This window comes from Lactuca serriola, chromosome 1 (assembly GCF_051521515.1).
Source record: "Lactuca serriola cultivar US96UC23 chromosome 1, Lser_US96UC23_V15, whole genome shotgun sequence".
In the NCBI taxonomy this organism is placed as follows: Eukaryota; Viridiplantae; Streptophyta; class Magnoliopsida; order Asterales; family Asteraceae; genus Lactuca; species Lactuca serriola.
Window position 1 is genome coordinate 47,133,808 of NC_136408.1, and position 19,951 is coordinate 47,153,758.

The window sequence follows — 19,951 nt, forward strand, 5'->3', positions numbered from 1 at the left end:
TAGTTAGGAGAGAAGATTATCAATCCACCTTTTTCAATTATTTTTCATTAAAAAACTAAGAAACAACATTTTGATTTTTTTAATCATTTATTTCCATTTCTTTTCAATTCCTTCTTAAAAAGAACTCTGGAAAACAGGGTAAGCGATTTCATATTAGTTACACAAGTTAAAACAAATCTTTATTATAATAGTCGTACAAAACTAGAAGATATCTATAAAATTTTTATAATAAAATGCTGAATAACAAGAGTAAAAAACCATATTTAGGAAGCATGCGTTTTAACAAATAACGATAAGTATGACATCATCATCTTGAACTACAAAAAATGGTTGAATTTTGATCGATTTAAAAATCATACTATTCTCATTTTAAACATTCAAAACTAGTATTAAATTGAACAAATATCACATAATTAAATATTTGTAAATATAATTTTGAAAGCGATGGAAGCCAATAGTTGTTGAACGTGTCACGTCTTTTAAGTTTGGTTATGATTGAAGGTTAGACCATGACTTTTTGTCCTCCACAATCTACTCCTTAACAAATTTTGTTTATAACTTTACTTTTATACATACTAGGTGTAAAATCCATACATATAATATGGGTTCATTTAAGAAAAAAAAAGTTATGAAAATGCTAAACATTTGAAAAAATTTGAATTTATAAGAAAAATTAGAAAAATTTTAAATTATTAAAATTAAAGTGTTCTTTTTGTCTTTTAAATTAAAAAAAATAATTTAGATAAATAAACAAAGAAAACTAATAATGTTTTAATTTAAATATGTTGAAATTAGAAGGAAAGTCAATTATTGAAATTGATATGCATTTATTATCAAATTTATTGCAATTATTATATTTAAATATTATAAATATTATGTAAAATTTAATAAAATAGAAAAAACCACTAAATGCCATGTGAAAAAAATTTAATTGAAAATAACCATGAAATGACATATGGCCAAATTAATAAGAGTGTGACATGTGACAAAAAGATTTTAATTTATTAGAGTAGATAAAAACTCCAACCCACTTGTATGTATGCCACTTGTACACTTTTCAATCCAAGACTAGTATGACACGTGTACATTCACAAATACAAATATGACAGGATACTACCTGTGGTATACAACAAAGCACACTCTCAGTCTCAAAGATCTAATTTGCCCGAGGAAGTTGGCAATTGTTTTCCTATAGTGAAAGCAACAACTTTTATTAGAAAAAAAAAAATAATAATAACTCGTAAAGTTATAAATATCAAATTGAGAGATTAAATACCAACTCATTAGTTATGAGACTGAATTTAGTTAATTTAGTTATTTATATCTTGTATATAAATAGAGTAGCCAAAATAAATTTGACAATTGACATTCTTTAGTATGTCAGTATACCTTTAAACAAGGCTTTTAGATTGTATGGCGACGTGACACTAGAATCTCCGTTCCAAAACATATTTGCGAATTGTTGGCTCGCAACTTCATTAGGATGATTAGAATCAAAGAAAAAATAATCACTAGCATTTTTACACAATTTAAACTCATTCACTCCTCTTTTCCCTCCACAACTATAAATCCCACCAAAAGGACCACTACCACAACACGCACTGTCTCCTACCTTGAAACCTTCAATTCAAAATTCAAAATTCAAAATTCAAAATCAATGGAAGTTTATAAATTCAAAACAATGAAAGATATGGGTATTGAACAATACCATATTTTGATGGGTTCTTCATCCTTTTTCTAATGGCTGTATTGAGATCGTACTTTGCATACATGAATCCTTCCAATTGGTTCTCGAGCTCTTGAAGTTTCTGTGAAAGTTCCTGGTTGTGTAGACTTACGATGATGTCAATTTCTTCGCTGCAAGTATTGTCTGGTCGTCCTGCACGAACGCTTGGCCAACACCCTATTGGCGGGACTGTAACGATTCCAATTTTCCTTCCTCCTCTTTCATGGATCCCCTTTTTAAAAAAGAATTGAAGATCTGGAATTTGAGAATCGAGGTAATTAAAAAGGAACGGAATATTTGTTATTTGATTACCTTGAACGCATCAGTCAAATTTCCGATCACCATTCCCACGTACTCTTCATGTGTATATGGATAAAGAATACTCTCGTTGTTGCCGACGGGGCTCAGATAGTCGTTGCCTCCACAGCTGAACAAGTAGACGGCATCGGATAACAGCTGTTCGGCTTCCGAATCGCCTAAATTCTGTCTAAATTGTTTCTCTAAATCGCGGAAATACTGTAGCTGTGTTTTTAGGTCAACTACCTACACCAATTTATATATGGAATCAATAGATGAGGAAATCGAAATAGAATTCATGGAAACGAAAGGACGCATACGAATCCAGCATGGCTTTCGACTAACGCACCAGCGCCTCCCGACGCAAAGTTTGCTCCATACACGAATTCCTTATTCCGGGGATCGAGATACGCAGGAATGAGAGGCAGTTTCGCTAACTCGGCTGTTTGATAGAAGGTGAGTTAGGAATGAGGAAGAAAAAGAGATAGGCGGTTGTTTGTAAATATTCTCACCGACGAAATCAGGGATGAGTCGACCATCGGAGAATCTTCCACTTGGAGGATTGAAGTATGATTCGCCATACGGGAAAAAATTCGCCTGGAATTCTGGAGTTGTGTTTATGTAGTTGTTGTTTCCAGGATCGTATAGCGAATCCCCGAAAACGAAGAGCGCAATGTGTTTGTTGAAATGCGCCTGAGAAATCTCGCAAACTGTAAGTATCAAGAGACATGAAATAGCTAGTGGAAGACCGAAACTGGTAACTGCAAAGGCCATATGTCTAAAGCTGATCATCAAGTTAGCTTGCCGGCGTTTTTATGGGTGAAATTAAATGTATGTGTCGTTCTATTCTTGGATCGCATTTTTGACTCGACCCAATCCAGCCGCCACAACTAGATGGGTCAACAAGACTGGGGGATAACGATATCCCAATTAAAGTATGTCCTATTTTGTCAAAATTTATGGCTCTAATTTCTCTTTAATATATGCGTGTATTTTTGTCTTTGCATTTTTTGTTCATAAAACATTGTTCGCCAACGTTTCTATCATGATATATATCAGTTTAAAGATAAATGTTAATTTAAATCTATCAAATAACTATTTCCTCAATTTACTGAGTCTTTTAAAGTAACACATATTAATAAAAACGACAGAGCACTCACAAAGTGATTCAGTTCACCAATTAAATCCTAATCAAGTTCAAAATTAGTATGTTAGATTAAAAGAGTGAATTTGATGATCATGTTTAATTAGTTTGAAAGGGGGTCGAAATTATGACCTAATGCAAGTTTGATGGTATAAAATATACAATAAGATGAGTTTGATATCGATCATGATTAGATAGTTGTCAATCGTGATAATGGTCGTGCCATTTGCAGGACTTTGATTTTTGATTAGAGTAATTTATGTGATTTTCATTATACTCCTTTATGGAATAAAAAATATGTGGTGAGTTTTATAAATGATTCATCACGTTTTTGTTATATTTATTTATTACTTTAAAAAAATACAAAGTGTTAGATAAATTTAAAAATTCCAAACCTAAAATTGAGTTACAACAAAGATTGTTGATGGATGTTTATGAACTCATTGAGGTGGATATTAGACTATGGGGGAGTGGTATACAATTTGATCACATTCAATGTCACATAAGTAGGAAAACACCACCGCCTTCCTATGCGGTTTTGGGTGCGTTTTGATCAAACATTTTATAATTTATGTTGTATTTCTCTCATTTCTTTCATCTCTCTCTCTCTCTCTCTCTCTCTCTCTCTCTCTCCCCCCCAAGGTTCCCACATCCTAGTCCCTAGGTATGGTAAAGAACCAAACAAAGTGTGGTATAATTGACATGACACCTACGTGACAGAAGAGGGAGCACCGTTCTTATGGCACTACTCCCTCCAACCTTATATGGATTCCGATTATTTGAAACTATACATGAAGAAAAATCAAATATCATTCTACCTTTAATTCCAATTTATTTTTCTATTCATTAGATCAAGACAAGTGAAATTAAGAGAGGGGATGAAGATAAAAAATTTGTGGATTCAATGTGTCATTATTTTATATAGGTAGGAAGATTAATAGATTATTTAATTTTTGTATCAAAACAATGGCTTCTTATACATATAAAAATCGAATTTTGAAAGAAATAACTAACTCAATGCTTTCTTACTTGGGACTCAATGATGGTTTTGGGGAGATGCCATGCTAATGACATGTTATGTTCTAAATAAAATTCCAAACAAGGGATCAAAAGAGTGCCGCTTGAATTTTGGTTCGTGAAAACTCCTGAATTAAGGTATTATATGTGTAGCACACTTTTTTTTTCCCTAAAACATGATTACTATGGTTTTTCAATACATTTACAAGACTTCATATCATTTTTTTTATCAAAAATATGGTCTACATGCATCATTTGGGTGTTACGATTTCATATCATTACATATATCTAAAAATAAATACTAACCAAATAAAGCAATTCACCACGTGAAATCAACCTTGCAAAAAAAAAAGTCATCTCAACGCTACTTCGTTACCATATCCACACACATCCTATGAGATATTAACCACTCCACATCATTAAATTAGTTTACTTTTCAATTATTTAATAAACAGTCTTTGCACTACATCATCACTATATCCATACGCACCCCTATGGGATACTACCCATTCCACATCACCTAATTAATTTTAATTTTGATTTATTTAACAAACGGTCTCATTTATTGTAACACTCGCAAATTCAGGCTAGTCAATTTAGAGACAATAAACGTCAAAAATGACTTTTTGATAAAAGATTATTTAGAATAAACAATCTTAACCAGGTTAATGTATATGTCACAAAGGTTCCATACATATAAGGAACGCTGAAATCCGAATTAAAACGAAAAAGTTATGACTCGTCGAAGTTTTACGGCTAAACCGACACGGCACCACGTAATGTAAAAAGTGAATTTTTGATAAATTACCTTTTAGCCTTAACAATCTAAACAAAAGTCGTAGTATACATTAAACCGAGAATGTACATAAAAAGAACGTCCAAATCTAACTTCATATGAGGAAGTTATGATTTTTCTAAGATTTCGCATAGCAGTGCACAACCCGAAAATCGAATTTTAGATCGGTCAATTTTTAGCCGATACAACCTAAATGAGAATTGAGGATCTCATTAATAGGAGTTCAACGATAAAAAGACGGTCGAAAACGGAGTTCGTATGTAGAAGTTATGAAATTTATACGGTCGTAAACATTATAATATTCTCATACTGCTAAATTTAAAATTGGTCGAGAATTAGCCGGCAGAGTCAAAAGAAGAGTTGTAGATCTTGTCAATACCTACGCGTGGATATAAAGAACGTCGAAAACGGAGCTCGTATGAGAAAATTATGGAATTTAGAAGACGGAAGGGTGCTGACGAAGAGGGTGACGTGGCTTAATCTGGACCATTGCTTCCTCCCCACGCCTTGCCGCCAAATGATGACACTTGGCACTCAACTCGACGATTTGGGCCATTTTTCAGCCTATAAATACCATGCGAAGCTCACCCTTTTTCCTTACACCATAACCCTTATCTCTTTCTCTCTCTCTCTCTCTCTCTCTCTCTCTCTAAACCTCTCTCAAAGCCCTAGTAACTTCTAATTACTAGAGGAAAGCCCCAGAGCGCCAGAAGGCTCTGAGAAGAAGAGCTTCCGGCTCGGAAGTTCTCTCTCTCTAAACCTCTCTCAATATCGTTATTATGAACTTATAAACAATAAATATATTATAAAATATAATATACAAAGTGTTATTATAATATATTTTAACTACTCGTGATACGATGAATCTGATTTGAAGGGTCGCATAAGGTTGTTGGATTTCAGAAGTGCTATAATGCCAAAATGGTCATGCCCTCCAGTGTTTCATGTCTGGACCCTGTCTGTACATAGTGGTTGAAAAGTATTGTTTAACACTTATAAAACAATATTGCTCATAAATAGTCACGATAAATATTAGACTAAAATCTAGTGGTAATGATACTACGTTCCGTCGAAGGAAAATAGAATTGTTAGAAGCGAAGCGTTGCCCGAGTTTGGAATCATCACTTAAACAAGTGAGTGCATAGTTACTTTCATCTTACATATAGATCTGAAATATTTAATATAAATTACGTGTTATTTGTGCATATTATCTATGTTCTTAATATCTATGATGGATGAACAATTTATACATGTTTTACTTGATTTAAACTGTATATGTATTTTAATACCTATAAATATGTTGGGTAAAGATGAGTAGATGAAAGATGATGTAAATGGTAAGAGATGAAAGATGATGTAAAAGGTGAGAGATGAAAGATGATATAGACGATGAAAGGTGTAAGATGATGAGAAGCCTTGACCTTAATGATGATGTCATCTAGCAGACTATAGATGAAGACCACATACTATCTAGACAGTCTAGTGGAACGCTAGCAGCTCGCAACCTGTAGGTGTTTTTGAACTACGTGTTCACCAAATGTACTCTAAGTATCCTGGCAGCTGCGCCTAATGGATAATATTGGCAGTTGTGCCTAACTTTTGAACTACGTGTTCACCGGATGTATTCTAAAAACCCCGGCAGCTATAAACTTAGTGCCTCATGAAAGAACATTGGCAGCTGTGCCTAACATCGATAGCTATGGACTTACTACCTGTTATATAAACCCTGGCAGTGATGGACTTCGTGTTTATTCCTTACGATAATCCTTAGGAATGAATGAATGAATGATAGCTGATTCTTAGGGTAGATCCGTAAGAATAAAGAAGATAATGAGGATGGGTAATTGGGTTGATTGTTTGATGATTAAACATAATGATTATATTATTGTGGGTTGAAAAGCCTATGTACTCACCATGTTTCCCAACCCGATCCACTCAGATTACTTGTATCACAGGTATCGATACGAAGCTACATTATACTGAGAGATTAAAGGAGATGTAAATCACTAGTGTAAATGAATGTAAGGTCTGTTTATGCTTATGTTTCTGTATTGGCGATGGCAACCCAAGGTTTTAATATAAACAAAATACATTTCTTCGGAAATGCTTTGATAATATATTTATCATGTTTTCTGAGAATAAATTCCGCAATATTATTCTTTAAAAGGACACTCTGATTTTCAAATAAGCATAAACCAATTTTTTAAAATGATCGTGAATTTGGGGATGTTACATTTGTCTCCTTTGAGTCGCTTCACATTGCACATACCACACATGGCCACGCCATTGAGCCTCCATATTGCCACCAAGATTGTGTGCACGGCGTGGAGATGTGGCCACCTAGACACTATGCCAGTGGCGTTGCAAACATACCAAACAAACCTAACGATACAATTGTGTATGTCTACCCAAGAAGCGGAGGATATATTTATTTAAAACGGGTATCTGTAAATGAGAAAGCTACATTAACTTTGGTGTAAGCCCACTAAATTCTAAAACTGCATGAGAAATCCCTGAAAGAGAGTACGAACATGATTACAATGTTGGGTCGTATTTTGTGTTGTGTCTATTGGGCTCGTTAGTTAGTCTAATATGTCTTTCCGGTATGGGCCTGTCCATCCGTGAGTTTTGTAGGGTTTAGTATATATAGATGTTTGCATGCATCTTAGAACAAGAGAACGATCAGTAACGTTTAGAGGTTTATTTTGTTCAGCAAAGTTATCGTTCTTGTTTTTGTAACCCTAAGTATCCTCTACAGCGGAAGTTCCTAATCGAGCTCTGCTGAGGATTGAGAAATCTAATCATTCGACACATCTTGATTCATTCTTGGGTTATTTACTGTTTATATATTCATCGCTTACCTGTTACATAGATCTAATCGATCATTAAGTTAATTAATAACTTATCAATTGGTATCAGAGCAGGAGGCTGTGTAATTCATACACATCTTTTCTGTGAAAGAGTTTGCGATTAGGGTTATTCCGCATTAACTAATATTTATTGAGCCATCATTCCATAATTGACGTAACTCAGCATTTATTTGTTTTGCCCTAATATTATTCATTACAAGTCTGATCTTTCAAACAGGTTAAACGATCAAGCATGGACGAGTCACAATCAAATCCCATCAATATCTCAAACAGCATCAGATCAATGACGAAGATTCCTATTCTTTACACCCAGGATTATGAAGTCTGGGCACATCACTTCGAAGATTATGTCATTGGATCGGAAGACAATGGATACCTTATTTGGGAAGCAATAGTTTCTGGACCATTTGCTCATTCTGCAACGTCAAAAATCATTAAAACTCAGAAAGAGTACAATGATCTGTTAAAAGATGTAAAGGATGTTGCTCAAGACGAAAAGGAAAAGTTTCAGTGCAACATTAAAGCATTGAGACTGATTCGATTCGCTCTTCAATCCGATACGTTCAGGCTAGTGAGTTCATGCAGCACTGCTAAAGAAATCTGGGATAGGCTGCGAGAGTTATATTCCACAGATGAAGATCTGGAGCATTCCATTCAGACTTTACTCTTATCAGAGTTTGGCGAATTTAAGCAGAATCCCGATGAAACTGTTACTCAGACGTTCGATCGCTTCAATCATCTTCTTAGTAAGATGATCAAAGACGATATAGAAAGGAAGCTGATTGAACAAAAGGTTACCTTTTTGAATGGTCTTAGATCTGAGTGGAGAGCAGTTGTGTCCACTGTTAAAGCTCATGAGCAATTCAAATCTTATTCTTTGGCAAAGCTAGTAGGGATTCTGAAATCCCAAGAAAAGATAGTCTTACAAGAGAAAAGTGTGGTTTCAAGCTTGGGATCCTTGGCTCTTCTGTCCAAAAGCAAAAGTGTAGTAGAGGATGAAGATCTCAACTTAGAAGATTATGATCTTACATCTGAAGATTATGCAATGATGGTGTCAAATCCAAAGAGGTTCATTAAGAAAAGATTCCCTATAAATAAGAATCGGAATTGGCAGGGAAGCTATAGTTCTGAAAAGGTGAGGGAGGAACCGAAGGCAGAAGAACCAAAGAAAGAGCCGAAAGCTGAAGGAGATTCTGGTGTGAACTGCTACTACTGTGGAGGAAAGAACCACTATGCCAAAGACTGTGTCTTGAAGAAAATGGCAGAGAAGGACGAGGAAAATGATGAAGAGGCTGTGCTGATGAAAAAGCTTGAAGATATCAAGAGAAAGAAAGCTACTGCTAACCCTTCAATGAATGCTTTAATTGTGCAGGGTTCGGCAGGGGATGATGAGTTCGGTGGTGTGCAGGTCTGGTCAACCGACTCAGAGGATGATGAAGTCAGGAAGCCATCTCATGGAAAGACGTATGTTGCTAGAGGTGAAGAAAGCAGTGGGAAGTGCTTGATGGTGATGGATGTATCTCAAATGAGGGGATACAATACAGACGGTGGGAATGAAGAAACGAAGGAGCGAGAGGACTTATGCTTCACAGCAAAACCTCTCAGCGTGCAATTCAATGAGCTGGATGAATTAATCAAGAAGGTACAATCCGTTTTTATTTCATATAAAGTCCCACAAAACTCATATGAAAAAGAATTGAAAAGCTTAAACTCAAGAATCTCAAATCTAGATAGCAGTTTAACTTAAACACAGGTCACCAATTCTAACCTAACTGACCAAATAAGCAGGGTATCATCAAAGAGTGAGGAACGGAGGATGTGGATAGAGCTGAAGGAGTCAGAGCTGATTAAATCCAAAGATGAAAACATTTATTTACAAAGAGACAATTTGAAACTTTTGAAACAAAGAAATGTGGTTTGTTTAATTGCTAAGCGTCTTTATTCTAACATCACTCAACTTCATTTGAACTGTGAAATAGGACAGAAAATTCAACGCATGATTTTACCCTTCCTTGAATTCAAAGAGGATGAAATCGACGCTGAAGCATATAATTGCGAAAGTGTAGTTTCGTCTGATGATGTGAATCCAACCTACATGTATGGTCTAGACAAAATTGAATCTTTCATAAAATCCATGGACCATAAGGACATGCTGAAAAACCTTTTGGATGAAAATGATAAACTGAAACTAAGGACCGAAACCATACAAAAATTTGACTCATTGAATGCCAACTTGAGCTCAGAAAATAAAATAGATGTTGAAAACGCGTCTGAGCTTAATGAGGATGATGATATGAGTGAAATTTCTGTAGAGGATGAAGTTGACTGCTCTGAGTTTATCAAGAGCGAACCCGAAAACCACAAAAATCTTATTTTTGAAAATTCTGTGGAGTTTGCTCGTTTGTCCCAAAATAAGTCCCCGATTCTAGAAGAAAAGACTGTTGTGTACCAAAAAGTGAGAACAACACCAAATCAGGTATATATGGTCACAGGATAACCGAACATCAGACAGTCGAACTCACAGCCATTGTAAACGAAGATAATGCAGATGGTTGTGATGAGTTCTTCTGGTCTGCTCCTATAGATAATGCAGACGAAACTGTTGGTCTGTCAGAACGGACTTCCTGGAAAACCAAAGGCAGATATGTGCCGGAGCCGCTAAACAAACCTGATAACTTCGACGTGCTAAGTACTAGTGGTACAAAAGAAGTTCCTGTAGAAGAAGTCACTCCTTTGAGCGAAACATCATCAGTTCAAAGTGAACCGGCTGGCAAAAAGCAAAAGCAAAAAGCCAACATCCACCGACAGCCGAAGCAAGTAAAGGATCAGAAGCAGCAAAGGAATCTGAGATACAAGAAGAATCTCTCAGAACGAAAACAGTTTTGGCGATCTCAAAACACCCATTTCTCTTATCATGATAAAAATTCCAAGTCAGAGAAAAGTACTATGAGGACGCAAGAAAGTAGTTACAACCGAAAGGATAGGTTCAGTTCTGAAAGGAATAACAACCGAAGGAAAAGGTTCGGTTCAGAGAACACCAGCAACCGAAAGCATAGGTTCGGTTCCGAGAGCAAAAGCAATCAAGGTTCAAGGTTCGGTCCCACTAATGACCAAAAACAAAAGGGGCACCTAGAACCTCAAGTCAAGAAAACTTCTCAGTCTAACTTCTCTCGTTCTAATTCTTCTCAACCCCATTCTAAATCCAATTCTGTTCAAACTCAAAATCCAAAACATTCAGCAGATTTGAAAGGAAAATCGAAGGTTTCCTCAGTCAAGAATGCTCAAAAGCATGCCAAGGCCCAAACGTCAAATCCTGAACCCAAACCGTCTGTAACAAATCCCAACAAAATTAAAGTTTTCACCATTAAAAAGAAAGATGAAACAACTTTAATAAAAAGAACATATCTTGTTGACATCTCTCTTGCTATTCCTGTTCCTGTGAAAGGCTCACGTGGACCCAAGAAACTTTGGGTTCTTAAATCTGCTTGATTTTTGCAGGTTATCAGTGACGAGCAGTTCGACGAAGAATGGTATATTGACAGTGGCTGCTCATGTCACATGACAGGGAGGAAGGAAGAGCTGAGGGAATTTCGATCTCTTCCAAACGACGGGAATGTCAAATTCGGGAACAACTCATACGACACAATAAAAGGTTATGGGATGATTACAAATGGAGACTTCACGATTAGAAAAGTTGCATATGTTGAAGGACTACATCATAACCTCATCAGTGTATCTCAACTTGTTGGAGGTACCGGGCTTAAAGTTTCATTTGATGATGAGGGTTCGGAAATAATAGAGAAGAAAACAAAAAGAGTGATTCTCAAATCAGAGCGCAAAGGCGAAATGTTTCCTCTCAATCTCAAATCTATCAAAGGAAATCCAGTTATCTGTCTATTATCCAAAGCACATTCTGACGAAAGCTGGCTGTGGCACCGAAGGCTCTCCCATCTCAATTTCAAGGATATCAACAAACTTGTCACGGGAGGTCATGTTCGGGGTCTTCCATTGCTCAAGTTTGATCGAGAACATTTGTGTGTTGCATGTGAAATGGGGAAGCAGAGTCGTCAAAGTCACCCATCCATAATCAACACTAAAGTCATTGAACCACTTGAGTTAATTCACATTGACTTATGTGGACCATCTTCTATCGAAAGCATTGGCGGTAGCAAGTATATTCTTGTTATTGTTGATGACTTTTCACGCTTTACATGGGTGTTCTTTCTAAAGCACAAATCTGAGGCAACTCTCAAGCTAAAGATGTTTATCAAGCAGGTCGAAGTGCAACTGAGGAAAGTCGTTCGCAACATCAGAAGCGACAATGGGCTGGAGTTCAAGAATAAAGAATTTGAAGACTTTTTAGCAGAAAAAGGAAATAGTCACAACTTCTCAGCTCCCTACACCCCTCAACAAAATGGAAATGTCGAAAGACGAAACCGATCTTTGTGTGAGGCGGCCCGAACCATGCTAAGTTTCGCTTCTCTACCTCTATATTTCTGGGCTGATGCTATTGCTGCAGCATGTTTTACGCAGAACATGTCCTATCTCAATAAGCGTTTCACTCTTACTCCTTATGAGATCATCAACAACAGAAAGCCAAACGTCAAATTCTTCCACGTATTCGGCTCACGATGCTTTATCTTCAATTCTAAAGAACATCGTAACAAGTTCGACGTAAAAGCCGATGAAGGGATTTTTCTGGGATATTCTCTCACTTCGAAAGCATACAGGGTTTTAAACAAGCGTTCGAGGAAAATTGAAGAAACGTATTATGTGACTTTCGATGACAGTTATGTCAAGAAGCTGAAGGCCACGGAAGAAATAGTTGGAGAAATCTTCTCTCAAACAGGCCAAGTCACAGCCTCGATTGCAAATTTGTTTGAGCAATTTGTGGAGTTATTCGATGAACCGAAGAAGGCTACTCTTTCAGAAGCCAATGCAACAGATAACAAAGTTGACCATCTGAAGCAAATCGTCGATGACGCTGCCAAACGACTGGGTGAAGGAGAATCAGTTCTAAATGAATCTTCTCAGCATGGTGCTTCAGTTGAGGGGGAGAATCCATCTTCTTCAAAACTGCCAAGTTCACAGGTTGAGGGGGAGAACTCTTCTCCAGCTGCACCCGAAAGTACTGTAGCTCCCGAAAGCTCAAATGCACCCGAAAGCTCTACTACACCCGAAGGTACTGTTGCTACCGAAAGCCCAAATGCTCCCGAAACTACTGTAGCGCCAGAAAGTCAAGATACCCCTGAAAGCTCATTAGTCGAGGGGGAGAATGCCGATATGTTTTACGACGATGACAGTCAATCTGAATTAGAAGAGATGGTAAGTGCTGAATTGGATCCATCCTATGATCCGAATTACCCTCCTCTTGTCAAATGGACCAGAGATCATCCTGTTTCACAGGTAGTGGGAAATGTCTCTGAAAAGGTCCTGACTCGATCTCAACTGAAGGCAAAACAAGCATCTCTGTTCTCAAAAGTAGAGTTCTGCATGTTTAACTCTTTTGTCTCAAAAGTTGAACCGAAGACAGTAAATACTGCTCTTGATCACTCTGATTGGGTTCAAGCTATGAAAGACGAACTTAATGAGTTCGAAAGAAATAAAGTTTGGCGCCTCATTCCAACTCCTCAAGATGCCTCGGTTGTTGGTCTCAAATGGGTCTTTAGGAATAAAATGGAAAAGGAAGGCAATGTAATAAGAAACAAAGCTCGACTAGTGGTGAAAGGATACTGCAAGGAGGATGGAATCGATTATGAAGAAACTTTTGCTCCTGTAGCTAGGCTGGAATCTGTTCGAATATTTCTTGCCTACGCTGCACACAAGAACTTTGAGGTCTACCAAATGGACGTGAAGTGCGCATTTCTAAATGGAGAACTCGAAGAAACGGTGTATGTGGAACAACCTCCGGGATTCGTGAATGAAAAGTACCCCAATCACTGCTATATTCTGGACAAAGCGGTTTATGGACTGAAACAAGCACCTAGGGCCTGGTATGAAACGCTAACCAAGTTTTTAAAGATGTCCAAATTCAAACAAGGTTCGGTTGACCCAACCTTCTTTCGTAAGAAGGAAGGTAACCACCTTATGATTGTTCAAATCTATGTCGACGATATCATCTTTGGCTCAACGAATCCTAGCTTAACAACTGAATTCAGAAAGCTGATGGAGACTAAATTTGAAATGAGCTCAATGGGTCCAATTAACTTTTTCCTTGGTTTAAATATTAGACAGGGACCCGAAGGCATCTTTATTAATCAGGAAGCTTACACCAAAACTCTTCTTGCCAAATTCGGCATGATGGGAGATTCAAAGGTTAACGTTCCAATGGCGTTCGGCACCAAGCTCACTCCATCCTTGGACAAGCCAGCAGTCGATATTACACTATATCGCCAGATGATCGGTTCTCTCATGTACCTTACTGCTAGCAGGCCTGATATAATGTTTTCTGTTTGCTACTATGCTAGATTTCAGGCGAATCCTCGTGAACCTCATATGCTTGCAGTGAAGAACATTCTCCGGTATCTGAAACAAACTACCTCTCTCGGTTTATGGTATCCATCAAACTCAGGTTTTTTCGTTCAAGCCTACTCAGATGCTGTAACACCGTGAGTTTCAAAATAATTTTTCGCATAATATAAAAACATTTTCATTTAATTTTCATAAAACATCAAGTTTGAAACTCCAATCCATATCATACAAAATCCCAAGATCACATATCGTAAAAATCCCATGCGTGTGTACAGATCAAGCCGGCGCCTTCCCACGGTCATCACTAGTACCTGAAACAAACAACACTAACACTGCAAGCACAAAGCTTAGTGAGTTCCCCAAAATACCACACATAACACATATTAGCCACTCGAGGCTATAACTCTGTGGGTCCGTAGACCCTGCTCTGTGAACCCACTGGTTCTAACTCTGGGAACCTTCTGGTTTCAACTCTATAATCATGCACAACATAAATCATATAGAAATGATGCAGTACAACACATAACAGACATCTAGCATACAAATACTCTATCACATAACTCTGATTACCTACTCAAGGTAAAGTATAGTGAGAAGACTCACCTCGTATATCTCGATAACTCGCGAATCCTGGAAATCACTCGTATTCGATCCTCCGAGCTATAATCCTCCTATAACATCATATATCTCTAATTAACACTTTTACCACTAAGGTTGACTACCCCTATCAAGTCACCACTGGTCAACTCTGGTCAACAGTCAATGGTTAACTTTGACCGGACTCGGCGAGTGCATTAGGGTGACTCGGCGAGTCTATACGTGTTCACTGACTCTCTAGGATCCTCCCCTGACATGTAGAGTACACCCCCAACTCGACGAGTCCCACCTGGCATGAATCGCGGGGACACCACGACTCAACTCGCCGAGTCTCAAGAACAACTCTGCGAGTTCCAGCTCGACTCAGTCCACCTGTCAACCCTCTCTAACTCTCCCTGACTCACTGATTCAACCCTTAACTCGGCAAGACCACTCGCTGAGTGGTCAAGGACAATCTTCATGCTACTCGCCGAGTCTGTTCTTCGGACTTGGCGAGTCCATGCCATGCATCAACTCAATCTCGCTTCTGAGGTCAGATCCGCTCCATCAACTCATAGATCTGGCCCTCCTAAGCACATTCATCACGTAAAGTCACAGTCTTGGCTACCATGCAACGCCTACAAGACTTCTTTTGAAGAAATGATCTCTAAAATGGCAACCTAAGTCTCCAACCCAAAAGGAAGGTCATAAAGCATGACATTTGGGACTCTCTGGACCTACTAAGGTCCAGATCTAGGTACCATATCCCCATGGGACCTCTCACACTCCAAATACAAGGCAAACAAGGCATGAAGAAACCCTAGATTTGACCATATCAACAAAAATACGAGAATAAGCTCTGAATGATACCTCAAGAAGCTTCCTCTGACGAAATGGAAGTAGATCCAAGCTCCCCAACTCTCCTAGTTTGATTTTCCCCTTCCTTTCTTGCAAATACACACAAAATTGGTGAATAATGGCCTCTTTTCTTACTCACAAGAACCCTCAGCTGATTGGGTGCTCTCAAGGTCAAGGTAGCCGCAATGAAGGGCCACAAGGTCCTTTAAATAGGGCTTAGGACCGAGAAATTAGGGTTTCATTAAACAACGCGGACTCGCCGAGTCCAGATGCGAACCCGTGTCCAGAACCGCGATCCTACTCGGCGAGTTTGAGCTCCAACTCGCCGAGTCCCCTCACAAAACACAAAAAATATATGAATAAAAGATACCTGGAAATCCGGGCTGTTACAATTCTCCCCCACTAGAACTAGACTTCGCCCTCGAAGTCTCGCTCTGCAAATAGCTCCGGATGCTGCTCACGCATCTCACACTCCGGATCCCAGGTCATCTCTGACCCCTTCCGATGCTGCCACTGAACCAACACCAGGGGTACATCCTTGTTCCTCAGAACCTTGATTTTCCGATCTCTGATGGCCACTGGTCTCTCGACATAATTCAGGCTCGCATCCACCTGAATATCCTCTAATGGAACCACTGCCGACTCGTCGGCTATACACTTCCTCAGCTGCGAAACATGAAAAGTGTCGTGAATCTGCCCCAACTCTGCTGGAAAATCCAGACGATAGGCTACCCGGCCTACTCTCGCGATCACACGGAAAGGACCAATATATCGGGGCCCCAACTTGCCCCTCTTCCTGAATCGAATCACTCCTTTCCAAGGAGAGACCTTTAGGAGTACAAGGTCGCCGACCTGGAACTCAAGCTCGGACCGGCGCCTGTCTGCGTAACTCTTCTGTCGGCTCTGAGTCAACAACCTTTGTCTGACCTGCTGGATCTGCTCTGACGTCTGAAGCACGATCTCTGTACTGCCCATTACCCGCTGTCCAACCTCTCCCCAACAAATGGGGGTCCGACACCTTCTCCCATATAACAGCTCAAAGGGTGGCATACCAATGCTCGAATGATGGCTGTTGTTGTAGGAAAACTCTGCTAAGGGAAAATATGCATCCCAGCTACCCCCGAAATCCAACACACATGCCCGGGGCATGTTCTCGAGCGTCCGAATCGTCCGCTCACTCTGACCGTCTGTCTGGGGATGATATGCGGTACTAAAATGCAGTCTAGTACCCAAATCCTCATGAAACTTCTTCCAGAATCTGGAAGTGAAGCGCACATCACGGTCTGAAACAATCGAGATCGGCACCCCATGCCGAGATACCACTTCCCTCACATACACCTCCGCCAATTTCTCTGCTGAAGAACTCTCGCTGATAGCAAGGAAGTGAGCGCTCTTCGTCAATCTGTCCACAATCACCCAAATTGCATCAACTCCTTTGGCAGTCCTTGGAAATTTGGTGATGAAATCCATAGTGATCCGTTCCCATTTCCATTCGGGAACCTCCAATGGCTGCAACTTACCATGCGGCCTCTGGTGCTCGGCCTTAACCCTACGGCAGGTCAAGCACCTCTCAACAAACCACGCGACATCCCTCTTCATACAGGGCCACCAATACTCCTTTCTCAGATCCAAATACATCTTAGTGGCCCTCGGATGGATCAAAAATTTCGACCGATGCGCCTCCTCCATCAAAATGGTATGTGTTCCTCCCACAAACGGTACCCAGATACGCCCCTGGAATGTCATAAGCCCCCGACCATCGGTAATGAACTCTGAAACCAAACCAACAACCCGCTCCTTCTTCTGCATCTCAGGTTGCACAGCCTCGGCCTGTGCCCCACGAATGGCGTCCAACACTGGAGCTATCACGGTCAATCTCAAACAGACATCCCGCAGCGGGGTGCTCTCTGCCCTGCGGCTCAATGCATCGGCTACCACATTAGCCTTGCCTGGGTGGTACAGGATCTCACAATCATAATCCTTGACCACATCCAACCACCTTCTCTGACGCATATTTAGGTTGGGCTGATCCATCAAATACTTCAAGCTCTTATGGTCCGTGTATATCGTACACCGAACCCCATACAAGTAGTGACGCCAAATCTTGAGGGCGAACACTACCACACCCAACTCTAGATCATGGGTGGGATATCTCGTCTCATGAGGCTTCAGCTGCCTCGATGCATATGCTATCACATGCCCGCTCTGCATCAACACCGCTCCTAACCCCAAAATCGATGCATCACAGTATACCATAAAGTCCTCCATCCCTTCCGGGAGGGCTAACACCGGGGCTTCGCACAACCTTTGGCGAAGTGTCTCAAAGGAGGCCTGCTGCTCGGGACCCCATGAAAAAGCAATACCCTTCCGGGTCAATCTGGAGAGTGGCACTGCGATCTTAGAGAAATCCTTGATAAACCTCCGATAATACCCTGCCAACCCCAGGAAACTCCTGATCTCGGAGGGTGACCTCGGCACCTCCCAACTCATCACCGCCTCAACCTTGGCCGGATCGACCAATATCCCTTTCTGGTTAACGAGATGTCCTAAGAACTGGACCTCCCGCAACCAAAAATCACACTTGGAGAATTTGGCATAAAGCCTCTCCGATCTCAGAACTCTGAGAACCTCTCTCAAATGCTCCTCATGCTGCTCTCTAGATCTCGAATATACCAGAATGTCGTCGATAAATACAATCACCGACCGATCCAGCATCGGCCTACACACTCGGTTCATGAGATCCATGAACACTGCCGGGGCATTGGTGAGCCCGAAAGGCATCACCACAAACTCATAATGCCCATAACGCGTTCTGAACGCTGTCTTCTGGACGTCCTCATCTCGCACCCTCACCTGATGATATCCAGACCTCAAGTCGATCTTGGAGAACCAAGATGCTCCCTGCAACTGATCAAACAAATCGTCGATCCTCGGCAACGGGTAATGGTTCTTGACCGACAGCTTGTTCAACTCCCGGTAATCAATGCACATCCGGTGTGAACCATCCTTCTTTTTGACCAACAGGATAGGCGCTCCCCACGGCGAGCTGCTCGGCCAAATAAACCCTTTTCCCAGCAGCTCCTGAAGCTGCAAGGATAACTCTTGTATCTCTGGAGGTGCAAGACGATAAGGCACCTTAGCGATAGACGCGGCCCCCGGAACCAAATCGATACTGAACTCCACTTGCCTCACAGGAGGCACACCCGGTAACTCCTCGGGAAATACATCCGGGAACTCACGCACCACTGGAACCTCCTCAATTGAACTCGGCCTCTCAGAATCCACCCGCGTATCCATCACATACGCCACAAAACCCTTACAGTCCTGCTATAGACACTGCCTCGCCCTAGCGGCCGAACAAAACGCTGATCCTGAACGTGTACCTTCGCCGTACACCGAAAGAACTCCCCCACTAGGGTCTCGTATGGTCACCAGCTGTCGCTCGCAGTCGATAACCGCACCGAATCGACTCAACCAGTCCATGCCCACAATGACACAGACATCACCCATCGCAATAGGAACTAGATCAATCCGGAACTCAACACCGAAAATCTCGACTACGCACCCTCGGAAAACCTCCGTGGCATATATCACCCTCTCATCAGCTATGGACACTCTCAGAGGCCGACTCAACGCCTCACGACTAACACTGATATGCTGACTAAAGGCCAAAGATACAAAAGACCGACTCGCACCCGAGTCAAATAACACCAAGGCAGGTACAGAATTCACAAGAAAAGTACCTACGCACAACATAATATAAGCATAATATCTCAACATCAAAATAAATAATTGAAAGAATACATACCAGCCACGACGTCGGGCGCTGCGCGGACCTCCTCCGCGGTCAGCTGAAAAGCTCTCCCTCGTGCCCTCGCCGCCTCGGCCTTCACTGGCCGACTCTCTGTAGCTCTGATGGCAGCAGGGGCAGATCCCTGAGGTGCTCCCTGAGATGATCCTCGTAACTGTAGACACTCTGCCTTCCAGTGTCCGGTCTGATTGCAGTGAAAACACACCGCAAACCCCTTGGGGCAGTCCTTGGCCATGTGCCCCTCCTTGCCACACTTGTAGCAAGATCCCGCTCTACAGAATCCATCATGACCCTTGCCTCACTTCCCACAAGTGCGGCCCTTCTGGCTCCCTGGTTTGGGATCAGCGGGCTTGGCCCGCTTGGCTGCCGGCTGAGACTGTGCCGG

The 19,951-nt window shown here is 40.6% G+C and overlaps 1 protein-coding gene across 1 annotated transcript; it reads right to left on the reverse strand.

Moving 5' to 3' along the window:
* Positions 1 to 983: 983 nt before the first annotated feature.
* LOC145087056 (GDSL lipase-like) lies at positions 984 to 2,936 on the reverse strand. Its single transcript, XM_079024962.1, has 6 exons — positions 2,536 to 2,936; positions 2,344 to 2,465; positions 2,039 to 2,269; positions 1,709 to 1,958; positions 1,390 to 1,620; positions 984 to 1,189 (listed from the first exon to the last, which is right to left on the reverse strand). The coding sequence occupies exons 1-6, from the start codon at positions 2,813 to 2,815 to the stop codon at positions 1,149 to 1,151; spliced, it is 1,155 nt and encodes a 384-aa protein (XP_078881088.1). The 5' UTR covers positions 2,816 to 2,936; the 3' UTR covers positions 984 to 1,148.
* Positions 2,937 to 19,951: the final 17,015 nt, after the last annotated feature.

What these genes read in the sequence shown, in the direction of transcription:
- LOC145087056 (XM_079024962.1), bottom strand. Translation starts at nt 2,815, where the DNA reads ATGATCAGCTTTAGACATATGGCCTTTGCAGTTACCAGTTTCGGTCTT. An exon ending in ACTCATCCCTGATTTCGTCG is followed by an intron (nt 2,466 to 2,535) that starts GTGAGAATATTT and finishes TCTATCAAACAG; the next exon opens with CCGAGTTAGCGAAACTGCCT. An exon ending in TCGAAAGCCATGCTGGATTC is followed by an intron (nt 2,270 to 2,343) that starts GTATGCGTCCTT and finishes AAATTGGTGTAG; the next exon opens with GTAGTTGACCTAAAAACACA.